The sequence below is a fragment of the Bufo gargarizans genome, chromosome 4 (assembly GCF_014858855.1).
Source record: "Bufo gargarizans isolate SCDJY-AF-19 chromosome 4, ASM1485885v1, whole genome shotgun sequence".
Lineage (NCBI taxonomy): Eukaryota > Metazoa > Chordata > Amphibia > Anura > Bufonidae > Bufo > Bufo gargarizans.
The window spans coordinates 95,672,283-95,695,796 of record NC_058083.1 but is presented as its reverse complement, the minus strand read 5'-3'; the positions used below and the strand labels follow the sequence as shown (position 1 = coordinate 95,695,796).

The 23,514-nt window shown below is 46.3% G+C and overlaps 1 protein-coding gene across 1 annotated transcript in view; it reads right to left on the bottom strand.

Moving 5' to 3' along the window:
* RAB6B (RAB6B, member RAS oncogene family) overlaps positions 1-23,181 on the bottom strand; it is an 80,548-nt gene extending 57,367 nt beyond the window's left edge. Inside the window, exon 1 of the mRNA XM_044291122.1 lies at positions 22,979-23,181. Within this exon, the coding sequence (XP_044147057.1) occupies positions 22,979-23,048 (70 nt within the window). The 5' untranslated portion in view covers positions 23,049-23,181. The remainder of the gene's footprint in view (positions 1-22,978) is intronic.
* Between the last annotated feature and the right edge of the window lie 333 nt (positions 23,182-23,514).

Sequence of the window (23,514 nt, the reverse complement as noted above, 5' to 3'; positions counted from 1 at the left end):
TCTTCGGGCTGCCGAGTACCAGGACCGCTACAAAAAGGATGATGCCTGGACGGAAATTACCCAGGATCTTTTTGCCCCAATCTGGGAGAAGACACAAGGCCCAAGTAGAAGGAATTTAAGTAAGTACACAATGTATACCATGTTTGAGCCTTTCAGTACTCCCTAGTATATAGACGTAGTTATACGTTATTGTTCCTAGTATATAGACGTAGTCATACGTTATTGTTCCTAGTATATAGGCAGAGTTATACATTATTGTTCCTAGTATATAGGCGTTAATTGACTATTTTTTAGGAATAGATGTAGCTATTGATACCTGTTCCTTTCATGTCTTTGTATTACCAGTTGAGGAGGTCAAGAATCGTTGGCGGAGCTGCAGGGACCAGTTCCGCAAAGAGATGAAACATCGTGGGCGGAGCGGGTCTGGTCCCCCCCAAGAAAAGGCCCTATCTTTTCAGGGAGCAGCTGATGTTCCTGCGCGATGTTATGGAGCTGCGTCCGTAAGTTCATTTTATAGTCATACTGAAATGGTCATCTGAGTAGTATTTATGGTATGGACATATATGTTACAGATGTAGCAGGGTAATACACATGCTTTATGTGACATGTGATGCTAACTAAATGCTTATAAATGCATTATACAATAGCTTATCGCGCCATTTTGCTTAAAGATAACATGATTATTACAGACATTCAAGTTAAAGAGTGTGTGTGTTATTCCTGCTAAATCTGTACTTATAATGTAACTAAAGTATTGAAATTTCAACATATGTTTATTAATTTTCTACTGTTTTTAGAACTGAAGACAATCTAGAGGAGGAAGCTGATGAGTCGGGCCCACACCAATCAGGTGGATGTGAGGAGGACACCACATCAGCCCAGCCTGAAACTGGAGCTGGACCAAGCACAGCACCATCAAGGCCTCCTGCAGCATCTGGTGGCGAGTCCCCCACCCAGGGCCGGCCTTTGGGGTGTGCGGGCTGTGCGGCCGCACAGGGCGCCATAGCAACAGGGGCGCCGGGCGGCCGACACAGCCCGCCGAACTCTAAGTGAAGTCAGTCTACTACTTACTACTATATTTTGTTGCCGCCGCGGCCCGCCGGCCATCTAACAGCATGAGCCATGAACATGAAGTCACCGTGACACCGTCACGTCACGGTCCGGAGTCCGGACTAAGAGACTGAGTGAGGAGGGGGCGGGGCCCGCGGCTGCTCTGTGCTCCGCTCTGCTCCCTGGCCTGCCTCTCTCTTTAACAGAGCAGAGCATACCAGTGGCTGCTGGAGTGTGGCAGAGGCAGAGAGAAGAAGGAGGCGGAGCGAGCCCGAGCACCAGCCAGCAGCAGCCACGCCCACAACAGACGCCTGAGCCAGCCAAAGCCAAGCAGCAAGTTCCAGTGTTCCACCGGACCAGGACCACCATAACAAGTCAGAACACACAGAACTACTTACAGGTATTTGGTAGTAAAGTACAATTTTGTACAAAGATAAGATAAGATAACATCTGGATGGATCCCATCTGCCACTGGCCCTGTGGTGGCCCATAATGGAGTGGGAAAAATGTGCCATGGGGGGGGGGGGGGGGAGGCTCATAGAGGACAGGGGGACAGACTGACAGTGTGTGCTTAATCCTGCTACATCACAACCACCTAGTGTCTGAGGGACCAGCCTTGGCACCTGGTCACTCCAGTAGGTGTCAGGTTTATAGTCCACAGCTCTTGATGTAGCAGAGCTGAGCATGTCATCCATGATAACACAACAGGTAGGTGAGCAGCACCTCCAGGCAGCTCTGCTACATCCCCCTCAGTCCCACCCTATGCAGCTCTATCATTGGCACAGTGACTACCGTGCAGAGCACTGACTGCGGTTTATAATCCGCAGCACCTGCTATGACCAGCGACAGGTGCTCAGGTACCGCATGCCCGTAACAAACTTCCTGCCCCACGTGCGGAGCACCCACTCCCTGGGAGCCACAGCGCTCTCTCCTTTTAACCCTTTAAAAGGGGTTAACCCCCCCATTACCAGCGGAATGCAGCCTCCCGCCCATTTCAATGAAGTTGATTGATCTGTAGCGGGACGTGCGGCTGTCAGTCAGCAGTGCTGCAGACAAGTTTGGCGTTGCTGTTACCTGGTGACAGCTCCCCCTCGCTCAGGTCCCCAGAGTCCGTGTCCATGGTGTGCTGAGGTCCGCGCTGTCACTTGCCGCTCCGGCCGCTCTCTCCGCCTGTGACACTGCCGAGCTCCGCCGCCTATTGCCAGGGCCGGCCTTAGGGGTTACAAGTTTAAATACCTTTTGAATAAAAGTTGTATTTTTATCATAGCTTGTAATCTGTTTTTTGGGGACTTAGGCCTCTTTCACACTTGCGTTGTCCGGATCCAGCGTGTACTCCACTTGCCGGAATTACACGCCGGATCCGGAAAAACGCAAGTGTACTGAAAGCATTTGAAGACGGATCCGTCTTCAAAATGCTTTCAGTGTTACTATGGCACCCAGGACGCTATTAAAGTCCTGGTTGCCATAGTAGTAGTGGGGAGCGGGGGAGCAGCATACTTACAGTCCGTGCGGCTCCCGGGGCGCTCCAGAGTGACGTCAGAGCGCCCCATGCGATCCATGCGATCACGTCATCCATGCGCCTGGGGCGCCCTGACGTCACTCTGGAGCGCCCCGGGAGCCGCACGGATGGTAAGTATGCTGCTCCCCACTCCCCACTACACTTTACCATGGCTGCCAGGACTTTAGCGTCCCGGCAGCCATGGTAACCATTGAGAAAAAGCTAAACGTCGCAACCGGCAATGCGCCGAAACAACGTTTAGCTTAAGGCCGGATCCGGATCAATGCCTTTCAATGGGCATTCATTCCGGATCCGGCCTTGCGGCAAGTGTTCCGGATTTTTGGCCGGAGCAAAAAGCGCAGCATGCTGCGCTATTTGCTGCGGCCAAAAAACGTTCCGTTCCGGAACGGAAGACATCCTGATGCATCCTGAAGGACGGACTGTCCATTCAGAATGCATTAGGATAATCCTGATCAGTATTCTTCCGGCATAGAGCCCCGACGACGGAACTCTATGCCGGAAGAAAAGAACGCAGATGTGAAAGAGCCCTTAACGGAATGGAAGGTTTTAAATGGAGCCAATATTGGAGAAATGGGTGTGACCACTGAAAGCGTGTGGTTACTGAGGGGCTTGGTTACTGAGGGGCTTGGTTACTGAGGGGCGTGGTCACTATGGGGCGCTGTAAAGCTTTTTCGCACAGGGTGCCTAAAGGCCTAAGGCCGGCCCTGCCCCCACCTCCCCTCTGGCTCTACCCAGCAGGGCCAGATGACGGGCAATGCCTCCTGCCGACTCTAACATCAATTTGCAAGTTCTAGATTATTTATCTAGAGCATGGCAGGAGGATCATCACAACATGTTTGCCCGTAGTCTGGCCCATTTTATGCGTCAGCTACCTCCAGAACGACTACTGCGAACCAGAACTGCATTAGAAATAGTTCTGGAGGTAGCTAATCGCCCCCAAGAGCCAACTGAAATGTTTGATGCGCTCGAAAGCCTGCGCTGTCATGGCAACATATTTAGCCCCCAACACCCCGCAGGTAGTCAGCCCTCACAGGGCCCCCAACAATTTCAGCCCCAAAGGGATCCCTATGGCCCACCAATTGCCCCATATGTGCCACAGTATCAGGGGGAACCCAGTTACAGTCAGCAGGGCCCATCGTCCAGCCAACCTGGCCCAAGCCAATACTCTGGACCCCCTTCCCAGACACAATTTCATGGACCACAATATCAGGGCCCATCATCCAGCCAACCTGGCCCAAGCCAATACTCTGGGCCCTCTTCCCAGACACAATTTACTGGACCCCAATATCAGGGCCCATCGTCCACTCAACCTGGGCCTAGTCACTACTCCGGGCCTCATTCACAGCAACAAATTTTTGCCCCTCATTATCAGGGAGCCTTGTCGCCATCAAGACGTTATGTAAATTTATAATTTATATTTGTTCCCTGTTTATTTTTTTTTTGAAAAGCCAGAGTATACTGTAATATAGTGTGCAATAAAACACGTTTATTTTTCAAGTTTATAATTGTTAACTTTGGTGTTTATTTTGCACAAACACACACAATACAATATAGATTTATGATTTGTGGAAAACATCATTAGCCACAAAAGATCCATACATTTAAAAGTTTTTATTCACAATCTGTAAACACACATTCATGTATTGGTTTTTTGGCCTATAATTGAAGAACTTTGGAGGGTGCGCACGGAGCTCAGCGTACAAGCCAAAAAAAGAGTCCTTTGCTGGGCCTCTGCGAAAGTATAGGATGCACCCACATACGCTTCTTCCGCGGCTCCTCCTCAATCATTTCTGGCTGCTCCCCAAAACAACGGGACACCAGCCAGTGCAAAAACACATGGTCAGTTGATGACAGGGTGAAAGTGGACATCCTGCAAAGGATAATCCAATAACAAAGACACACGTCAACCACACAAAAACCACTCCACCAAAAAAATGGAGCTGTCCAACGAAACACTGCATGCTGGGGCTATTTTTATTGTCTTTGCATTACAGGTGAATCTAGTGGATGGATCAGTTTTTTTTCACGCACGTGAAAAACGCATGCCACACGCGCGTGAAACGCGACGCAATCGCATAGTAAAATTACAGCACTCGCTAGAAAAATCGCAAGCTTTTCACTGAATGCATCCTGAACGCATCCGGCCAAAAAACATGACGCCCGTGTGAAAGAGGCCTTAGGCTTCAGAGTGAAGAGGCGTGTCTCTCAGTAATCCAATCTGATTGGCTGGCAGGGAGCTGCAGGCTTCAGCAAGTGTGTATGGGAAGTGAGGGAAAGCAGTTTTGGCCTCAGAGAACTGGCAGAGGAACCATCTTGAGAAGGTCCTCGTATTGTAAATGTTTAAACAGCTGTAACTAAGGAAAAAACTCAAGGAAAATGGTATGTGAAGAAACTAAAGATTGCTTTATGCATAATGCTGCTGCAGCAGTAACATATGCTAAAATGTATTTTTTTATGAGAACATGACAGTTACCCTTTAAGACGTTTCGGTCCAAGAAGGGACCTTCCTCAGTATCACGAGCCTTTCCTGCAACTATGTAGAACTGACCGTGGACCCCTATATCACTGCCCCTACACATTACAAAAAAAAGAAGGCCAGTTATACTTTAAAGCTGGATCACTGTTTGTATAGAGAACAACTCCATAAGCATTAAGGAATTGCTGTGACGGTACATCACTAGTTACTGCCAGTATTCATCAGGTTAAAATAAAACCTCCACATATTTGTTGCAGAGGAGCCACCTTAACTGACCGAGAGGGTCTGACAGGCGCCCGTCTCTTTTGTATTGTAACTAAGCAACAAAGACAGAAGGGACCTTTCAGCCTTACTTTACATTTTCCCCAGAGACCTTGCAGGAGAACAACCCTCAGAGTAAATATCCTTAATGAAATCTTTCTTCTGGTCCACAATAGTAAGAAGCTACCTTGCAGGAAAGGCAGTGCCCAGTATACCAGTCCTGAACACACCATGCAGCCGGGCCGCTCATCCGTGTCCATTGTAAGCTCAACTGTAAGGCCTCATGCACACAAACGTATATTCTCTCCTTGTCCGTTACGTATTTTTTGAGGATCCGTTTTTGCGGACCGCAAAATACATACGGCCGTGTTTATGAGGCCTAAGGCCTCATGCACACGACCGTTCCGTTTTTTGCGGTCCGCGGAAAAAAAAGGAAGCCGCACGTGTTGCCTTCCGCAATTTGTGGAACGGAACGGGCGCCGGCAATATAATTGCCTATTCTTGTCCGCAAAGCGTGGACAAGAATAGGACATGTTATATTTTTTTTAGCGGGGCCGCGGAACAGAGCAACGGATGCTCGGATGCAGACAACGGTCGTGTGCATGAGGCCTAAGTGATACAAAATCTATATGTTCCTAGAACTGTAATTAGAGATAAGCGAATTTCATAAAAGTTCAATTTAGCTGATTCGCCAAATTTCACAAAAAAATTAGCTTTGTGATGAATTACTTAGTCACGAAGCGCATTTTTTTTGTAAGTAGCGGGTGCAATGACAGGGAGCTGTGATAGCGCCACCCCCGTCATTTTACCCCTCAGATGCTACGTTCATACAGCATCTGAGTGTAAAATTAACAATAAATAAAAAATGTAATCAAACTTACCGCCCCAATTTGCTCGCGACGGGCAAGCAGCCGCCATCTTACTTGAAGATCTCGGCCGAAATCCTGTGCAGCACGAGATTATGACGTCATCACGCCGCCGGCGGAATGATGTCATCTCGCGCTGCACAGGATTTCGGCCGAGATCTTCAAGCAAGATGTAGGCTGGCGGCCCGTCGCAAGCAAATGGAGGAGTTTGAATTTTTTGGTTTTTTTTTATACTATTTCTGGTTAAATCGATTCGCTAACACAAGGAAATTCGGCTTCTAGGCGAATTGAATTTATCCTGAAATACGGATCGAATTCCACTTCATGGGATTCGATTCGCTCATCTCTAACTGTAATGTCCAACATACTGTGAGAGAGTCATTTCTCCAGTGAACTGAGATGCCCGACAATTAATCCCAGACTGAACCAAGTCATTAGGATTCTCCTCAAAGACGCTGTGTCCTTCTGTGAACTGCTTGCATCCCAGAGAAAGGTGATCGCTTTGCAGACCTTGTAGCCGGCACAAAGCACTTTCCATGTCTGGTCTGATGACTGACAGCTCCCCTATAACAACACCGACACTGTCTGCAGGAACAGCCTGGCTGTCAAGAAGCAGAGAGCTACCTGACATTATTATTCTGTTTAGAGATGAATATTCGAGGAGGCCATTTTACTGGGAAAACATCTACAAGGACATTTAAAGGGCACTTCCCCATCAAAATAGAAAATCAGTAAAAGGGAGCCCTTGAGTTGTCCTCTTCTTACAAGATGTTTAAGGTGGTCTTATCTGTTTTTGAGAAAACAGGATGATAACTAATATGGTTGCCTCTGCAACTCCTTCCAGATGCCGTAGGCTGATACACAGGGCAATAATTGGGAATGAACCGTTCCCGATTGTGTGGGCTGCAATTACGTGCAGCAATTAGAGATGTACAAAGTTCTGAAAAATTCGATTCGGCTGCTTCGCCGAATTTCACAAGGAAACTGTGATGAATTACTTTCTCACAAAGTTCATTCCTTTGTACGTCCCGGGCGCAATGGAGAGGAATGGCGATCGTGCCGTCCCCCAACATTCAGCCCCTCAGGTGTCGCGTTCATCGCTGATCGCGGCATCTGAGGCTACAATTTTGGCCCTTCAGGAGTTAATCAGGGTAAAATAAAATTTTAAAAAATGCTCATCTCATACATCTGCTCGTGTATAGGTCGTTGCCACCATCTTGATTGAAGACACCACACAAAATCTCGCTCGTGATGACATCATCATGTTGGCCAGGCGTGGTGACATCATTTTTCAGGAAAAATATTTGTTACCACGAAGAGCAAGGAAATTCAAATTTTTCCTGAAATTTGGATCAATGTCATTTTGTTTTTCTTCGATTCGCTCAACAATAGCAGCTATTATCCTCTTTTTGTGGGGATGAATGATCGCTACTCCAATTGTTCATCCCCATACCGATTCATTGTCAGCAGCAGATCTTTACACAGGATGATCTGCGGCTGACATAAGAGACTATTGGGTGCTGCATAAACTATCGGATCAGTGGCACATTTACACAGGCCAATTAACAGGAACGAGCATTCGTAGGATAACTGTCCCGATCCTCAGCCCATGTGAAAGTGCTTTTAGACACCTAAATGGTAAATAGTAAATCTGTCTACCATATTGCAACTCTATACCTCCGCATAATACTAGTAAAGCTGGGTTAGATGCCAAGTGCTATGATGGCTCCCATATATACTTGTCACAGCCTTTTCCAGCAACAGATAATGAATTTTTCACAACTTGTGAGATTTTATTTTACTTCAGTATAGTATTTTTACTATACTCTTATTATTATTATTATTATTATTATTATTATTATTATATGATATTATGCTTGTTTTTATGGTTAAATAAAAGACCATTTCAATAGAGAGAGAGTGCAGGGAAAGCGAACACGTGACAACACAGAGAGAGAAGATGGAGGAAGAATCATTTGGAAGCCATTAACCGTATTCAGCCGAAGACCTCATTAAGTATTGATTACCTAAGAAGGAAATTGGTGCACTCTGGGATTAAGCACGCACAGCTTCATGGCGGTTAAGAAAGGTGGTCTACAGCATTTGCACTATTCCACCTTCAACGTCCAAGAGAGCCTCAGATGTAATAGTAAGCAGTTTAGGGTCCTGCATTGCCTGGTACCGTAGATCACATCATAATGTCAGAGACACAACATCGATGAGGTTCTGTATCAGATAAGCGGACATATTAATTGAGAGGGCATGGTGGGGGTGGTAGTTTCACAAAGTGACTGGAGAACCAGTGAGCCACAAGCTGGAGACTTCTTTTCTGCATACAATCAAGATGGCCATTATACAGTCTTAGGGCTCATACACACGAACGTATTTTCTTTCCATGTCCGTTCCGGGTTTTTTTGCAGACCGTATACGGAACCGTTCATTTCAATGGGTCTGCAAAAAAACAGAAGGTACTCCCGTGTGCATTTCATTTCCATATGTCTGTATTTCCATTTCACAAACAAATAGAACATGTCCTATTATTGTCCATATTACGGAAAAGGATAGGACTGCTCTTTTAGGGGCCAGCTGTTCCATTCCGCAAAATACGGAATGCACACGGACGTCATCTGTATTATTTGTGGATGCATTTTTTTGTGGAGCGCAAAATACATACAGTCGTGTGGATGAGCCATTATAAAGACATGGGGGAGATCAAATTGGTGTAAAGTAGAACTGGCATAGTTGCCCATAGCAACCAATCAGATTCCACCTTTTATTTTCCAAAGGAGCTGTGAAATATGAAAGGTGGAATCTGATTGGTTGCTATGGGCAACTAAGCTACTTCTACTTTACATTAGTTTGATAAATCTCCCCCCTCATGATACATAGCTACTAGACCTGAAACATGTAAACCCTGTTTGGTTTTAAAGATGCACAATGAAGTCTTTATGCTCTTTGAGTTTTTCCATTCATTTCTAAGTTCATTAATTGTGTTTTCCTTACATCTTCCATGTGTGTGGGGCCGGAATGAGCTGTCCGCATTTGCATTTGCGGATCCGCGCTGTCCGGATCCGCACAAAAAAATAGACCTATTCTTGTCTGCAATTGCGGATGAGAAAAGGCATTTTCTATGAGAGTGCCGGCGATGTGCGATCCGCAAAAGCGGAACGCACATTGCCAGTGTCCGTGTTTTGCGGATGCAAAACACATACAGACGTGTGAATGGACCCTTAAAATGAGCAAAGATTTGAAAAATTTGATTTGGCCCATTCGCCGAAGTTCACCAAGAAATTCGATCTGTTCCAAATGACTATAAATCAGGTATACCCAGGCGACTTTGCCTAATCATATTCTGCACACTTGGTGGTTCAATCTCAGTGTGAAATCTTGGACTTTAACCTTTCCCGACCACCAACAGTAAATTTACATAGGCAGTCGGGTATTTAAAAATGGCGCGTCAGGTGTCTGCTGTTTTAAAGAGCATACACCCTGCACTAATGTCCGCGACTGACGTTAATGCTGGTCGCGGACTTTTAATTCTTCAGATGCAGTGGTCATCTGGGTGTACTCCGGCTCCTACCGGCGGGGATCGGGGGAGGCGGAGCATGTATGCAGCAGCCTCTGTCCTCCTGTGTGATGGTACCAGAGGTGGTATACAGAATTGAGGCAGGAAAACCTTCCTCAAAGCAATAAAATTGAGGGATTCACAACAGGGGTGACCATAATCCTATGTGTATCCCTCCACAAGGTCCAGGACCCCTCCTTACTATGAATCTAATGGTATTTTGCTTTTAAAATTATTAGGGTTAAAACCAGGTGCCGCAGATGGTGGATGGATCAAACATGGCCACTGGATTATTGCAGCAACACTGTCCCTAGCGCATGAGTACTTGCCACGTCTCTCCCTATGCTCAGCTCACAAGACAATGGTGGAGACCATGTGGGATGAGGGTTTTATAGAGCTGTGACATCATAGGGGATGGCTGATTGGCTGGCTGCATGACATATTTTAATAGCGTGGACATTTTCGGACGTGGCAATACCGGTTTATTTTCTTTTTTATTTATGTTTCTATGTAAAAAATGGGAAAGTGATTTATTTGAATGTTTAATATTTTTGTATTTTTCAAATTAAAAAAATAAAAATAATTTTCCCTTTTTGTTTTACTGTACTTTTTAATTCACTTAAGGGACTTGTATATGCGATCTCATGATCGCTTGTACCATAGACTGCAACAGAATACTTTTGCATCCTATGGGATTTTCACAGGTTGCCTTTTAGACTGTGCCTAAAGCATGTGCAGTCGTCGGGCACACGGCAAGGGGTCCCTTGAAGTACATGTTTGTCAAGACGCCAGCTGCAGTGAAGCAACAAGGGCACAGGGCCCCTTTTAGTTAAGTGGTAGATATTACCCAGGTATAAGAATGCCAGAGTGGTGTAGGGCAGCCTACAATGTACCTTAAGGTTTTGTGCATGTGTCAAGGTGCTCCTACCTGGATACGCTGGACCCCAGGCGTTGCCTTCCGAAAGCAGAAAAAAGGGAAGTCCAGACCTTATATATAGTTGAACAGCAGCTTTACTTGAATAAATGTTCATCAGAAACAATCTTCAAGCTTTGTCTTGGTTCCAGCAGGCGTTAGCATGAACTGTGGCAGGCAAACTCCTCTCTGCTACATCTATTGCTCTCTGGCTCTGCTGTGCTGACAGGATAGCTGTATAACTTAGCTTTCTCTGGGTGCTGCAACTTCTCTCTGTAGTCTGACTCTAATTTGTCCAGGGAACTTTACTTCCTGGCTTCAGAGGCTTCCAGCTGTGGACCCTACATCCAGCAGACAGGGCTCGTCCAACAGGGTTGTGCTTCCTGCTTCTTTCCCCTAGAAGGAGATAAGCTGAACTGACTAGGAACTGGACTCCACCCTACCTGCAGCAAGCGGGACATGTCCACCACACCACAGAGGGGGGTGTAAGAATGAAAGGAAAAGCTCCATTCTCTGTGAGATAGCTCTGCCATGTTTTCTGCCACCTGCTGGTGAACCAGGCATGTTACACTTGAACAGTTACATAACAAGGTTATGGATGCACATTGTACAGGGCCTGGAAATAAATAATGACATGACACTAACCCATTAGAGATAGTAGCAGGGTGCAAAAGTGGTAATGCACCTCTGGGGCGATACACATGGCTTTGCAGGCAGGTCACTATGACAGCTCTGGGAGCATTCACAAGGCCTCAGGCTGTCATAGCAATTGATTGAAGCCCTGTCATTTTGCCGCAAGAGCTTCAATCAGAGACAGAGGGAGTCCCCTTCCTCTGTCTAACCACTCAGATGCCACGGTCATTACTGGCTGTGCCATGTGAGAGGTTAAAAAAAAGGAATTGGTGTTAGCTCAAATCCCGTTCCTTGCTGCAGCATAGGAGCCAACTCCATACACTAACACTGTACCAACGACGTCCTCGGTAGTAGTCATCAGTATCCATTTGCTTTTCCACTGCCGTGTTTTGCCGTCTGCAAATCGTGGCTCTGCAAAATACGGATACCCGACATGTGCACACTGCATTATGGTGCCGACCCCTCGACTTCAATGGTTCTGTGGTCCATGTGTTGTGGTGAAGCATAGGATCTGTGTGGCCACAACGTAAAATATAGGATATATAAGTCCTATACTTCACTGCAACACGCGGACCCACGGATTCATTGAAGTCAATAGATCTGCACCATGATGCAATGTCCACATGGCCGTTATCCATTTTGTGGACCACAAACTACAGTCGTGTGATTGCCCCTTAAACAGTGAATGGTAACAGAGGATGTCATCAATATCCATAGCCTCGAGAACCCCTTTAATATTCATCACATTAATGAAATAAAAACTAGAAAAGGGGTTCATAGCAGGGTAACCAATCAGCACGACACTCAAGCCATTATTATGGAGACTTTTGGGCTATTACGTAAGCATTGTGGCTGCTGTTCTATGGGTGCCCTGATGCCAGTGTGAACAGAGCCTAACATTCCTTTTCCCACCCTGTATTGTCAAATAACGGTGAACCTGACCGATGATACCTGTAGCAAGAGAATTACTGTTTAATAAAAAATTTCTAAGAAAAGCTGATTTTGATAATAAATGTAGAGGCCAATAAAACACAATTCTAAATAACTGAGACATTTACAAGATGAAGAGATTCCAGTCACAAGCCAGAAGGGACAGATATAACTAAGTCCTTGCTGCTGCCCTGCCGGCACTGACTAGTTCAGGATCCTATAATCAGTGAAATGGGCATTAGCCGAGGCTGTCACAATAATGTGCTGCCAGTCACTGTGACAGCCTCTGTATTCATGACGGCAGCTAAGACGGCTTCCCTGTAGCCTTGCAATATGGATAATGAAAATCTGTATTATCTGTAATTAGAATATGTACAGTACTAGTCATATTTTGCTAAAAAAAATACTGCACCAGCGATTATCATATGCTACTAGTGCCACCTCCTAGTGATACCAGCTACTAGTGCCACCTCCTAGTTATACCAGCTACTAGTGGCACCTATCAGTGATATCAGCTTCTAGTGCCACCTGCCAGTGATACCAGCTACTAGTGCCACCTATCAGTGATACCAGCTACTAGTGCCATCTACTAGTGTCACCTCCTAGTGATGCTAGCTACTAGTGTCATCTCCTAGTGATACCAGCTACTAGTGCCATCTATCATTGATCATCTGCTACTAGTGCCATCTATCAGTGATACCCGCTACTAGTGTCACCTCCTAGTGATACCAGCTACTAGTGCCACCTGCCAGTGATACCAGCTACTAGTGCCACCTGCCAGTGATACCAGCTACTAGTGTCACCTCCTAGTGATACCAGCTACTAGTGTCACCTCCTAGTGATACCAGATACTAGTGTCACCTCTTAGTGATACCAGCTACTAGTGCCATCTATCAGTGGTCATCTGCTACTAGTGCCAACTCCTAGTGATACCAGCTACTAGTATCACCTCCTAGTGATACCAGCTACTAGTGCCACCTATCAGTGATTACCAGCTACTATTACCACCTATTCAGTGATTAACCACTAGTAGTACCACCTATCAGGGATCACCCACTACTAGTGCCATCTTTTAGATATTTTCAGCTACTAGTGCCATCTCTCAGAGATCACCAGCTAGTGCCACCAATTACTTGTGCCATCTATCAGTGATCATCAGCTAATCAGCTACTAGTGCCATCTATCAGATCTTCAGCTACTAGTGTCATCTATCAGAGATTACCAGCTACTAGTGCCCCAATTAGTGATAACCAGTTACTAGTGCCATCTATTATCGGCCACTTGCTACTAGTACCCATCTATTGATTAGTAGCCACTATTACCTATCAAGGAACATCAACTACTATTATTATCCACTACTAGTGCCATCTACCAGAGATCCCCAGCTACGAGTGCCATCTATACGAGATCATCAGCGACTAGTGCCATCTATAAGGGATTATTTGCTACTAGTGCCAAATATTAGTGATTACCAGCTACGACACCATCTTTAAGTGATTACCAAGTACAGATGACATTTATCTGAATACTAGCTACTAGTGCCATCTATTAGTGATCATCCACTAGTAGTGCCACTTATCTGTGGTCACCAGGTACAAGTGACACCTATCTTTGGTCACCAGGTACTAGTGCCACCTATCAGTTATATTATTCTTCCAATGACCCCTATCAGTGATTACTAGCTACATAGTTGCTAACTGTCCCGAATTTGTCGGAGGTGTCCTTGATTTTCAGAGTCCTGGCAAATTTGTGATGTATGAATATCTCCAATATAATGCATTAATATTATAACTGAATAGGCTTTGCATGTATAACTTAACCCTTTAAGGACCTCCACTGTACATGTACGGCAGAAGTCCGGTCCCCAAACATGGCGCCCACTCGTACGTGCAGCGGGCGCCATAGCCGCCGGGTTTCTCCTATTTTAAATAGCAGAGACCCGCGGCACATGTATGCGATCAGGCTGATCGCATACATTTTCCCTTTCAGATTCCGCGGTCAAATCAGACCACGGCACCTGCGCCGTTCGGAACCGGAAGTCGCGCACTTCCACTCCGGTAACAGCGTTCCCCGGCTGAGATCAGGAAACCTGTTATATTGATCTAATAGGCTGAAGCCTCAAGCAGGCTTCGTTGCCTATTAGATGACTATACCAATACAGGCCACTAGGTGCAGCATTGTATTGGTATAGTGTTCAATGGTGTCTATATAGACATCAATGAACACAATAGGCAATCTAATGATCACCAGTTATTGTCACCCAAGGTGACTTTAAAAAGTAAAAAAAAAGTAAAAAAAAGTTTTAGCAAATATAAAAAAAATGAAAAAAATAAACATTCAAATGACCCCCCCCTTCCTTAAAATAAAAATACTTAAACAATAAAAAAATAAACATCATGGGGATTGCCGCGTGTGAAAATGCCAATACTATTAAAATATAAGAATATTAATGTCGTAATGGGGAAAAAAAATTTTTTGTCACTTCAACTACCCAATACATTTTTAATAAAAAGTGATCAAAAAGTCGCACACACATTAAATTGGTATCACTGAAAAGAACAGATCGTTCTGCTAAAAAATGAGCCCTCACATAGTCCTGTACACATAACTACAAAAAAGTTATAGGGGTCAGAATATGGTCAAAGGTTTAATAAAAAAAAAATCTGGATTAAAATGTAAGAAAAATTATAGAAGTGTGGTATCGTTGTAAGCGTACTGACCTGGAGAATGAAGATAACAGGTCAATTTTACCGCATAGTTTACAGTGTAAAAAAATAAAAATAATAAAAACCTTTATCAGAATTGCATTTTTTCCCAATTCTACCCCATTTGGAATTTTTTTCCCGCTTCTTACTATATGGTATGCAACCGTAAATGGTGCCATTAGAAAGTACAACTTGTTCTGCAAAAAAATAACCCCCTTATAAGGCCTCATGCACACAACCGTTGTGTGCATCCGTGGCCGTTGTGCCATTTTCCGTTTTTTTTCGCGGACCCATTGACTTTCAATGGGTCCGTGGAAAAATCGGAAAATGCACCGTTTTGCAGCCGAGACCGTAATCCGTGTATCCTGTCCGTCCAAAAAATATGACCTGTCCTATTTTTTGGATGGACAACGGTTCATGGACCCATTCAAGTCAATGGGTCCGTGAAAGAACACGGATGCACACAAGATTGGCATCCGTGTCCGTGATCTGTGGCCTCAGGTTACTTTCATACAGACGGATCCGAAGATCCGTCTGCATAAAAGCTTTTTCAGAGCTGAGTTTTCACTTCGTGAAAACTCAGATCCGACAGTATATTCTAACACAGAGGCGTTCCCATAGTGATGGGGACACTTCAGGTTAGAATATACTAAAAGAACTGTGTACATGACTGCCCCCTGCTGCCTGGCAGGTGCTGCCAGGCAGCAGGGGGCAGACCCCCCCTCCCTGTTTTTAACTCATTGGTGGCCAGTGCGGCCGGCCCCCCCTCCCCCCCGTAGTTAACTCATTGGTGGCCAGTGGGCCCCCCCTCCCTCCCCTGTAGTTAACTCATTGGTAGCCAGCCCCCCCTCCCTCCCCTGTAGTTAACGCGTTGGTAGCCAGTGCCCCCCCCCCTCCCTCCCCTGTAGTTAACTCGTTGGTGGCCAGCCCCCCTCCCTCCCCTGTAGTTAACTCGTTGGTGGCCAGCCCCCCCTCCCTCCCCTGTAGTTAACTCATTGGTGGCCAGTGGGCCCCCCCTCCCTCCCCTGTAGTTAACTCGTTGGTGGCCAGTGGGCCCTCTCCCCTCCCTCCCCCCCTAATTAAAATCGCCCCCCCCCCCTATCATTGGTGGCAGCGGAGAGTACCGATCGGAGTCCTAGTTTAATCACTGGGGCTCCGATCGGTAACCATGGCAACCGGGGCGCTACTGCAGTCCCGGTTTCCATGGTTACTTAGCAATTTGTAGAAGCATCATACTTACCTGCGAGCTGCGATGTCTGTGTCCGGCCGGGAGCTCCTCCTACTGGTAAGTGACAGGTCTGTGCGGTGCATTGCCTAATGATCTGTCACTTACCAGTAGGAGGAGCTCCCGGCCGGACACAGACATCGCAGCTCGCAGGTAAGTATGATGCTTCTACAAATTGCTAAGTAACCATGGCAACCGGGACTGCAGTAGCGTCCCGGTTGTCATGGTTACCGATCGGAGCCCCAGCGATTAAACTGGGACTCCGATCGGTACTCTGCACTGCCACCAATGATAGGGGGGGGGAGATTTTAATTAGGAGGGGGAGGGAGGGGAGAGGGCCCACTGGCCACCAACGAGTTAACTACAGGGGAGGGAGGGGGGGCCCATTGGCCACCAATGAGTTAACTACAGGGGAGGGAGGGGGGGCTGGCTACCAACGAGTTAACTACAGGGGAGGGAGGGGGGGGGCCACTGGCTACCAACGAGTTAACTACAGGGGAGGGAGGGGGGGGGCCACTGGCTACCAACGAGTTAACTACAGTGGAGGGAGGGGGGGGGCACTGGCTACCAACGAGTTAACTACAGGGGAGGGAGGGGGGGGGGGCTGGCTACCAACGAGTTAACTACAGGGGAGGGAGGGGGAGCCGCCAGGCAGCAGGGGGCAGTCATGTACACAGTTTTTTAGTATATTCTAACCTGAAGCGTCCCCATCGTTCCGCCTCTGTGTTAGAATATACTGTTGGATCTGAGTTTCACGATGTAACTCATATCCGACAGTATATTCTAACATAGAGGCGTTCCCATGGTGATGGGGACGCGTCAAGTGAAAATATACCATCGGATTGGAGAAAACTCCGATCCGATGGTATAAAGGGACTCCTGACTTTACATTAAAAGTCAATGGGGGACGGATCCGTTTGCAATTGCACCATATTGTGTCAACGTCAAACGGATCCGTCCCCATTGACTTGCATTGTAATTCAGGACGGATCCGTTTGGCTCCGCACGGCCAGGCGGACACCAAAACGATTTTTTCATGTCCGTGGATCCTCCAAAAATCAAGGAAGACCCACGGACAAAAAAACGGTCACGGATCACGGACCTACGGACCCCGTTTTTGCGGACCGTGAAAAAATACTGTCGTGTGCATGAGGCCTAAGGCTATGTGAATGGAAAAATAAAAAAACATTAGGACTATGGGAAGGCGGGGAGTGAAAAAACGAAAACGCAAAAATCCCAGGGTCCTTAAGGGGTTAAAATCTAGTCGTGTCAGGCAAATTCCGAGTTCATATTTTGAATCAGTGCACTCATTTTAGTATAAATCACATGTTTTTCTCTCAGTAGCAAAATCATTGTTGCGCAGTGTTATGCTTTGGGCGTACTTAGAGGCGTGGCCTAGTAAGAAAAGATTGCTGTGATGCACGACGCACATATTGTCCCTCTTTGCGATTTTCGAAAGTTGGGAGAATTGCCTGAAGTATGCAGCTACTAGTGCCACCTATCAGCGATCACTCTTTTTCAGGGCAACTTTCACAGTACATGTATGTTTGCAGTTTATGTTTGCTGCAAACTGTACTATTCCATACTGAAAACAAGTATATCACAAGATATAGATTTTTTGGGGAATGAAGACCGTGACTGTGTGACCAAGGTTCACAACACGACCGAAGCGGCAGAATATAGTCAGGATCCAATCCTTTCCACCTGGCACATAACAAATTATATGACAGAATGCAGTCTTTTGTGATTTTCATACTGTGCGTATATACTGTGGCATGAGCAGGAGGTATATATCAGACGCAACCTTCATCAAAACTGGTGCAATGGAAAACTGGCTTAGTTGGCCATAGCAACCAATCAGATTCCAGCTTTCATTTTCCAAGGAACCTCTGGAAAAAAAAGGTGGAATCTGATTGGTTGCTGTGCGCAACCAAGCCAGTTTTGATAAATCTCCCTCAGTGTGAAAGCAGCCTAAGTAGGCCAGAGTGTATTGTGCATGACTTTGATAAATGACATTTGCAAAAGTAACTGAAATGAATGAATACCACACAGTGTTGTAGAATATAGTGGCCTATATAACGAAGGAGGGATAATAAATATGCTATATATACACACATACTCCTCCACCATCGCCTCTGTCCATATACACAGGCCTCATTCTAATAACAGCTGCACATAAAAAGCTTCTAGGAATAAAGATTGTCCCGGGTCAAAGGGTCCCTAAATAGTAGACCAGTGCTGTCACCTCTGACCTGAAGCTTTATGTGTTATACAAAGCGGCAATATTCTTAATGTGAAAGGCTCACGAGACAGCCATGTGCCATTCAGTGTCCGTCCGTCAATGCTCATCTATTCTCCATGCAAGGTGACTGGACCTCCCTTCTATGGAGATTGAATGCTCTAAGTGTACAATCTTCTTCCTCCTAAGGAAACATAAAGGGGTAGCTTGGTTTTGTGAGCCTAGTTTTAAATATCCCATTAGGGCTCTTAGTTAATATGGGAGGATCCTTAATTTGGGACTATTCTCAATTAGTTGGAGCAGAAATGGCTTCAAAACATATGTCTATCATTGAAGGACCTGACCCATCTGTGTATTAAAGGGTTTTTCCGAGATAATTTTACTGATGAACTATCCTCTGGATAGGTCATCAGTATCTGATCGTCGGGGGTCTGACACTCGGGACTGCCGCCGTTCAGCTGTTTGAGAAGGCAGCGGCGCTCACAGTAGCGCCACAACCTTCACTCAGCTTTCCCTAGGCCAGTGAGAACACATTTATCAGCCACATTACCTAGGTGCTAGTGATGAGCAGCAGGGGCAATATTCGAAATTTCATGAAGATTTTGTAGAATATTCGTCATATATTCGCAAAATTGAGAAGTCGCTATTATTTTCTTGATTGCGAAAATAGGAAATGTAATATTTGCGTAAAGCGCGCTAGAAGTTTCCTGAGACTGGAGAAAATGGTTGGCACGGCAGAACATTACAATAGCTTTATATGCAGATAGAGTGCTCCAATATATTCGCAATTGCGCTAATCGGCAATTAATGATGCGCATATTTTGACGCAATACGTGCAACTTCACATTTTAGCAGGTCTGACTACATATTACTGATTGGTGCACTATGTATTGTGGCAGGCAGGCAGGCCGGACGGCCGGCGCGTCACTCACTGACGTCACTTGCCTGCGCAGCCTGCTTCATTCATAAAGTAGGCGGCGCAGGCACATGACATCAGGGAGTTACGCTGCCGCCCGCCCGGCCTGCCTGCATTCTACTGAAGCTGTTAGGATGTACGGTAATAATAGGAGTGAGGGGGCACGTGTAATCACTTTTAATTGAATAAGACATTTTATATTTGTGCAGCGGTGGGGCGGGGCTATAGTACAGTGACTGCACCGCCCCGCTGCAATTGCCGGCCCCCAGCTCCTCCTCCCAGTCCCTCCCCCGCTCGCTCGTACATCGCAGACTGCGATGTTAAACTGTCAGCATTCGCCCCATAAGACACAGGGGCATTTTCCCCCCATTTTTTGGGGGGGGGGGAAATACGGTATATTCTAAATATTTGAGAATTCTCGAAGTGCCGACATTCGTGATTAATATTTGGTATTCGAATATTCGAGCCCAACATTACTAGGTGCAGCCCAGCTCCATAGAAGTGAATGGGGCTGAGCTGCGATACCACGCACAGCCGCTATACGATGTACAGTGCTGTGCTAGGTGAGCTGAGAGAAGGCCGCGGTACTACTGCAAGCACTGTTGCCTTCTCAAACCGCTGATTGACAGGGTTGGACCCGCACCAATCAGATACAGGTGACCTATTCAGAGGATAGGTCTTCAGTCAAAGAATCCCAGAAATCCACTTTAAGGCCCCATGCACACGGCCGTTGTTCACGGCCGTGTGCGGGCCGTGGAACCGCGGCCTGGATCCCTCCTGAGAGCAGGAGCGCATGGCGTCACTGGTTGCTATGACGCCGTGCGCTCCCTGCTGCCGCCGCAATACAGTATTACACTGGTATGATCTATACCAGTGTATTACTGTACTGTGCCGGCAGCAGGGAGCGCACGGCGTCATAGCAACCAGTGACGCCGTGCGCTCCTGCTCTCAGGAGGGATCCAGGCCGTGTGCATGGGGCCTAAGGCTACTTTCACATTAGCGGCAGCCTTCTCCGGCGGGTGAACAGCCTGCCCGATCCGTATTGCTGCTAGTAAAACGGATCCGGCAGGCTGTTCACCCGCCAGAACAGCCTGCCGGTGAAGGCTGCTGCTAATGTGAAAGTAGTCTAAGCTGGTAATATACATTAGATGTGTCTTGCCCGATTTTCAGCAACAATCTGCAACCATTTTATGTGTATAGGGGCAGCCTGCCTTTCCCACACCAGACATTGGGGTAGATAAGGATTGGGTAGTTGGATTTCAAGTGCCTGAACCTTTTGTTCTTGAGGATAAAAGCCACCAGATTTTCCTGTGGTGGCGCTGCTGAGAAATTGAAAATACTTGCTGTCAATGGCCCACAAAGATAACTAGGGGGTCTCACAGTAGGACAATCTATGATCTGATGATTTAGTGTCGACCATTCTAATTTGACCATTCACAACATCTGCAAGTGATATAATGGGCCCTTTAATATTGATTGGACCTGGGCAACCCACCACAGATCATCCCCCCACACCCCTTGTACTTGTTCCACTGATCCACTACTGGCGGGCTGCGCAGGCATGAGTTCAGTCACTTCGGTGCGCAATCCTGTCCTGCGGCACGTGATCCCGCAAGACCTGTGACCTCCCGCGGCGGGGCTCGCAGGATCATGCGCCGCAGGATGGGATTGCGCACCGAAGTGACTGAACTCATGCCCGCGCAGCCCGCAAGTAGCGGATCAGCGGAACAAGTACAAGGGGGGGGGGGGGGTAAGGGGGATGATCTGTGGGGTTGCCCAAGGTCCACTCCCATCAATATTTAAGGGCCCAAGCAAAGATTTCTGCAGTGGTGAGGAAATGAAGCATAACAGATATTGGAAAGTTACCGAATGTTGTATTCTATAATGACTGCAGTCTGCAGTACTGCACTTCATTTGCGTAAATCAGAACACCCCTTTAAGCACGCCTTTAATGTGCAATTTCAACACAGTGGGATTGTGCCACAGAGGTTTTCAGACCCTAGCAACGCCCCTGCCTATCTAATCCTTGAACCCCACTATTTCGACTAAACAAAACCACAACTCCCATCATGTTCTGTAAAATACCTGAACCTCTTCAGTGCTGCTTGGAGATTACTGTCACAGAAAATTTCTAATACATAAGGGTGGTGATTCAGATCCACTGAACTCAATATCCGTTTGTCTCAAATGCAATGACACCTCCAAGTTTTACCAAAGGCAGAATATACTCTGCTGTTGGAATCATCATGGCTCAAGTTCCTGGGTTGATTTTAGGTGGAAATTCCTAAACCATGATCACATATACATCAGATTTAGTATATACACCCAGGTGGAGTCAGCGTCAGGGCAGTTTCAGGGCAGATGGTGAACATGCATTACACTTGCCAAATCAAGGGTCCACATACACCTGAAGCCAGTCCTTTCCTTGAGGTACAATTTTTAAGATGGTGGTGAAAGCCCTAAGATTCATTTTACCATGCACCATATGGTAAAATTCCCCATATTATATGTCATATTAAAACAGGTTGAAAAAATGTAGTGATTGATGCGTCAGATTTCCAAAGGTCTGGCTCTGAAACAATGGTATGGTCCACACAAAGATCATCTCAGCACAGTTTGGCTGAATCACTGTGGAGTCTTTGGCCATCTTAATGCATTATACTATGAATAAATCCACTGTACATTCCTAAAACCTCAAGAAAGTTGAAGCTAGTCATCAGTCTTGTAATTAACCATTAACCGTAGACCTAGTTTAGCAGACAGCAGTCACTGTTGAGTTGAAGCCATTGGTAGGAAGCCGGTTAATATCTATTGATCTGTTTTTTCCCCCCTTCAATTAATAACCCCTAAAACAGCAGCTTGTTTTCTGCTCCATTTTGCTAGACATTAGTAAATATACAGTAATTCACTACTTTATGTATAGGGGATTAATACGGTATAATAATTATATAGGTATGTCTACCACCGCCTTGGACTAACACATCCTCCCCTGCTCTACAGATAACAGAAGCCTCTGTGTCTCCTGTACATATCCCAGGAGTCATTAAGGGTGTGTCCGACTGAAAAAAATGTACATTACACCATAGGAAGCCTGCAACCTGCTGTGTAATAAAATAATGCTGTGGGTATCAGGCGGTTTTAAGGGTGCAGTAACTCTATGTCTCTTCAAGAAAAAAAAAAATCTAATTACCGTCTGTCTTACGAGAAGCTTCTAACAGAAGCATTAGGCCCTGGCTCAATACAAGTAATGTATGATGTAGAGTAATGGTCTGACTGGTATTAGAGGGCATTGTAATTTCTACAATGGGCAACCCCTTCAGCCAATTTAATGATGATACCTAAACCAAATTAATTATAAGATATGAAATTAAATTTTACCAAAATGTTAGTTACCCTATTATATCCCGGTAACCGGTATGGGGCGACACTTCTGCGTCAATGTGGGAGGGGATAAACCTCACCTGTTCGTCCTCCTCGGTTATAAATGGGTTTAGGGGCTTTGACTATATGAGGATGAAATATTCTCAGTGATGAAGAAAGGTTGGTAGGTGGTGTAAATCCCATCTACCTGTCTATATGGGCGGAGGGTACAGGGAAATACAATATAGTATTACCTGTACTGGAGCCGATTGTGGAAAGAAATAGCAGCGAGGTACATTGGATAAAGTAACGGCACTTACCGCTCTGTTCTCCTAGAAATACCAGCTTGAATTTCCTCAGTGGGTTTCCAAAATCTCCCCCTGCAGACATGATGCTCGGGGAAGGACCAGGAGACAGGACCAGGAAAAAGAGCAGCCAAATCCCTTTCTGCAGGATGGTCTTCTCTTCTCTTGGTCCTGTGTGTCTGCTCTGGAGACTGCGATGCTGAATGGAGGCTGGAGATGCAGGAAGAGATGTGGGTTAACTGGGTGGTGTCTGCAGAATAGGTTAATATCTCCGCTAGGAGAGGCAGAGCAGGCAGTACAGTAGGTGAATAAGGATGCCTTAGGCAGCTCTGCTCAACATCTCTCCCCTCCCCACCCATGTGCAATACGCCTGCGTCTCCCCTCTCCCCCCTCACACACACTCTGCTGATGTCAGTGCACAGGCTGATTCAGAGACTGAATGAGCAGGGGAGGCAGAAAACCTGAAGAACGCTGCTGTAGAAATACCTGCACTGCTGTGCAGCTGGAGCAGACACAGCCCCGGTACTGCCGCCGCCTCATCATACAGACAT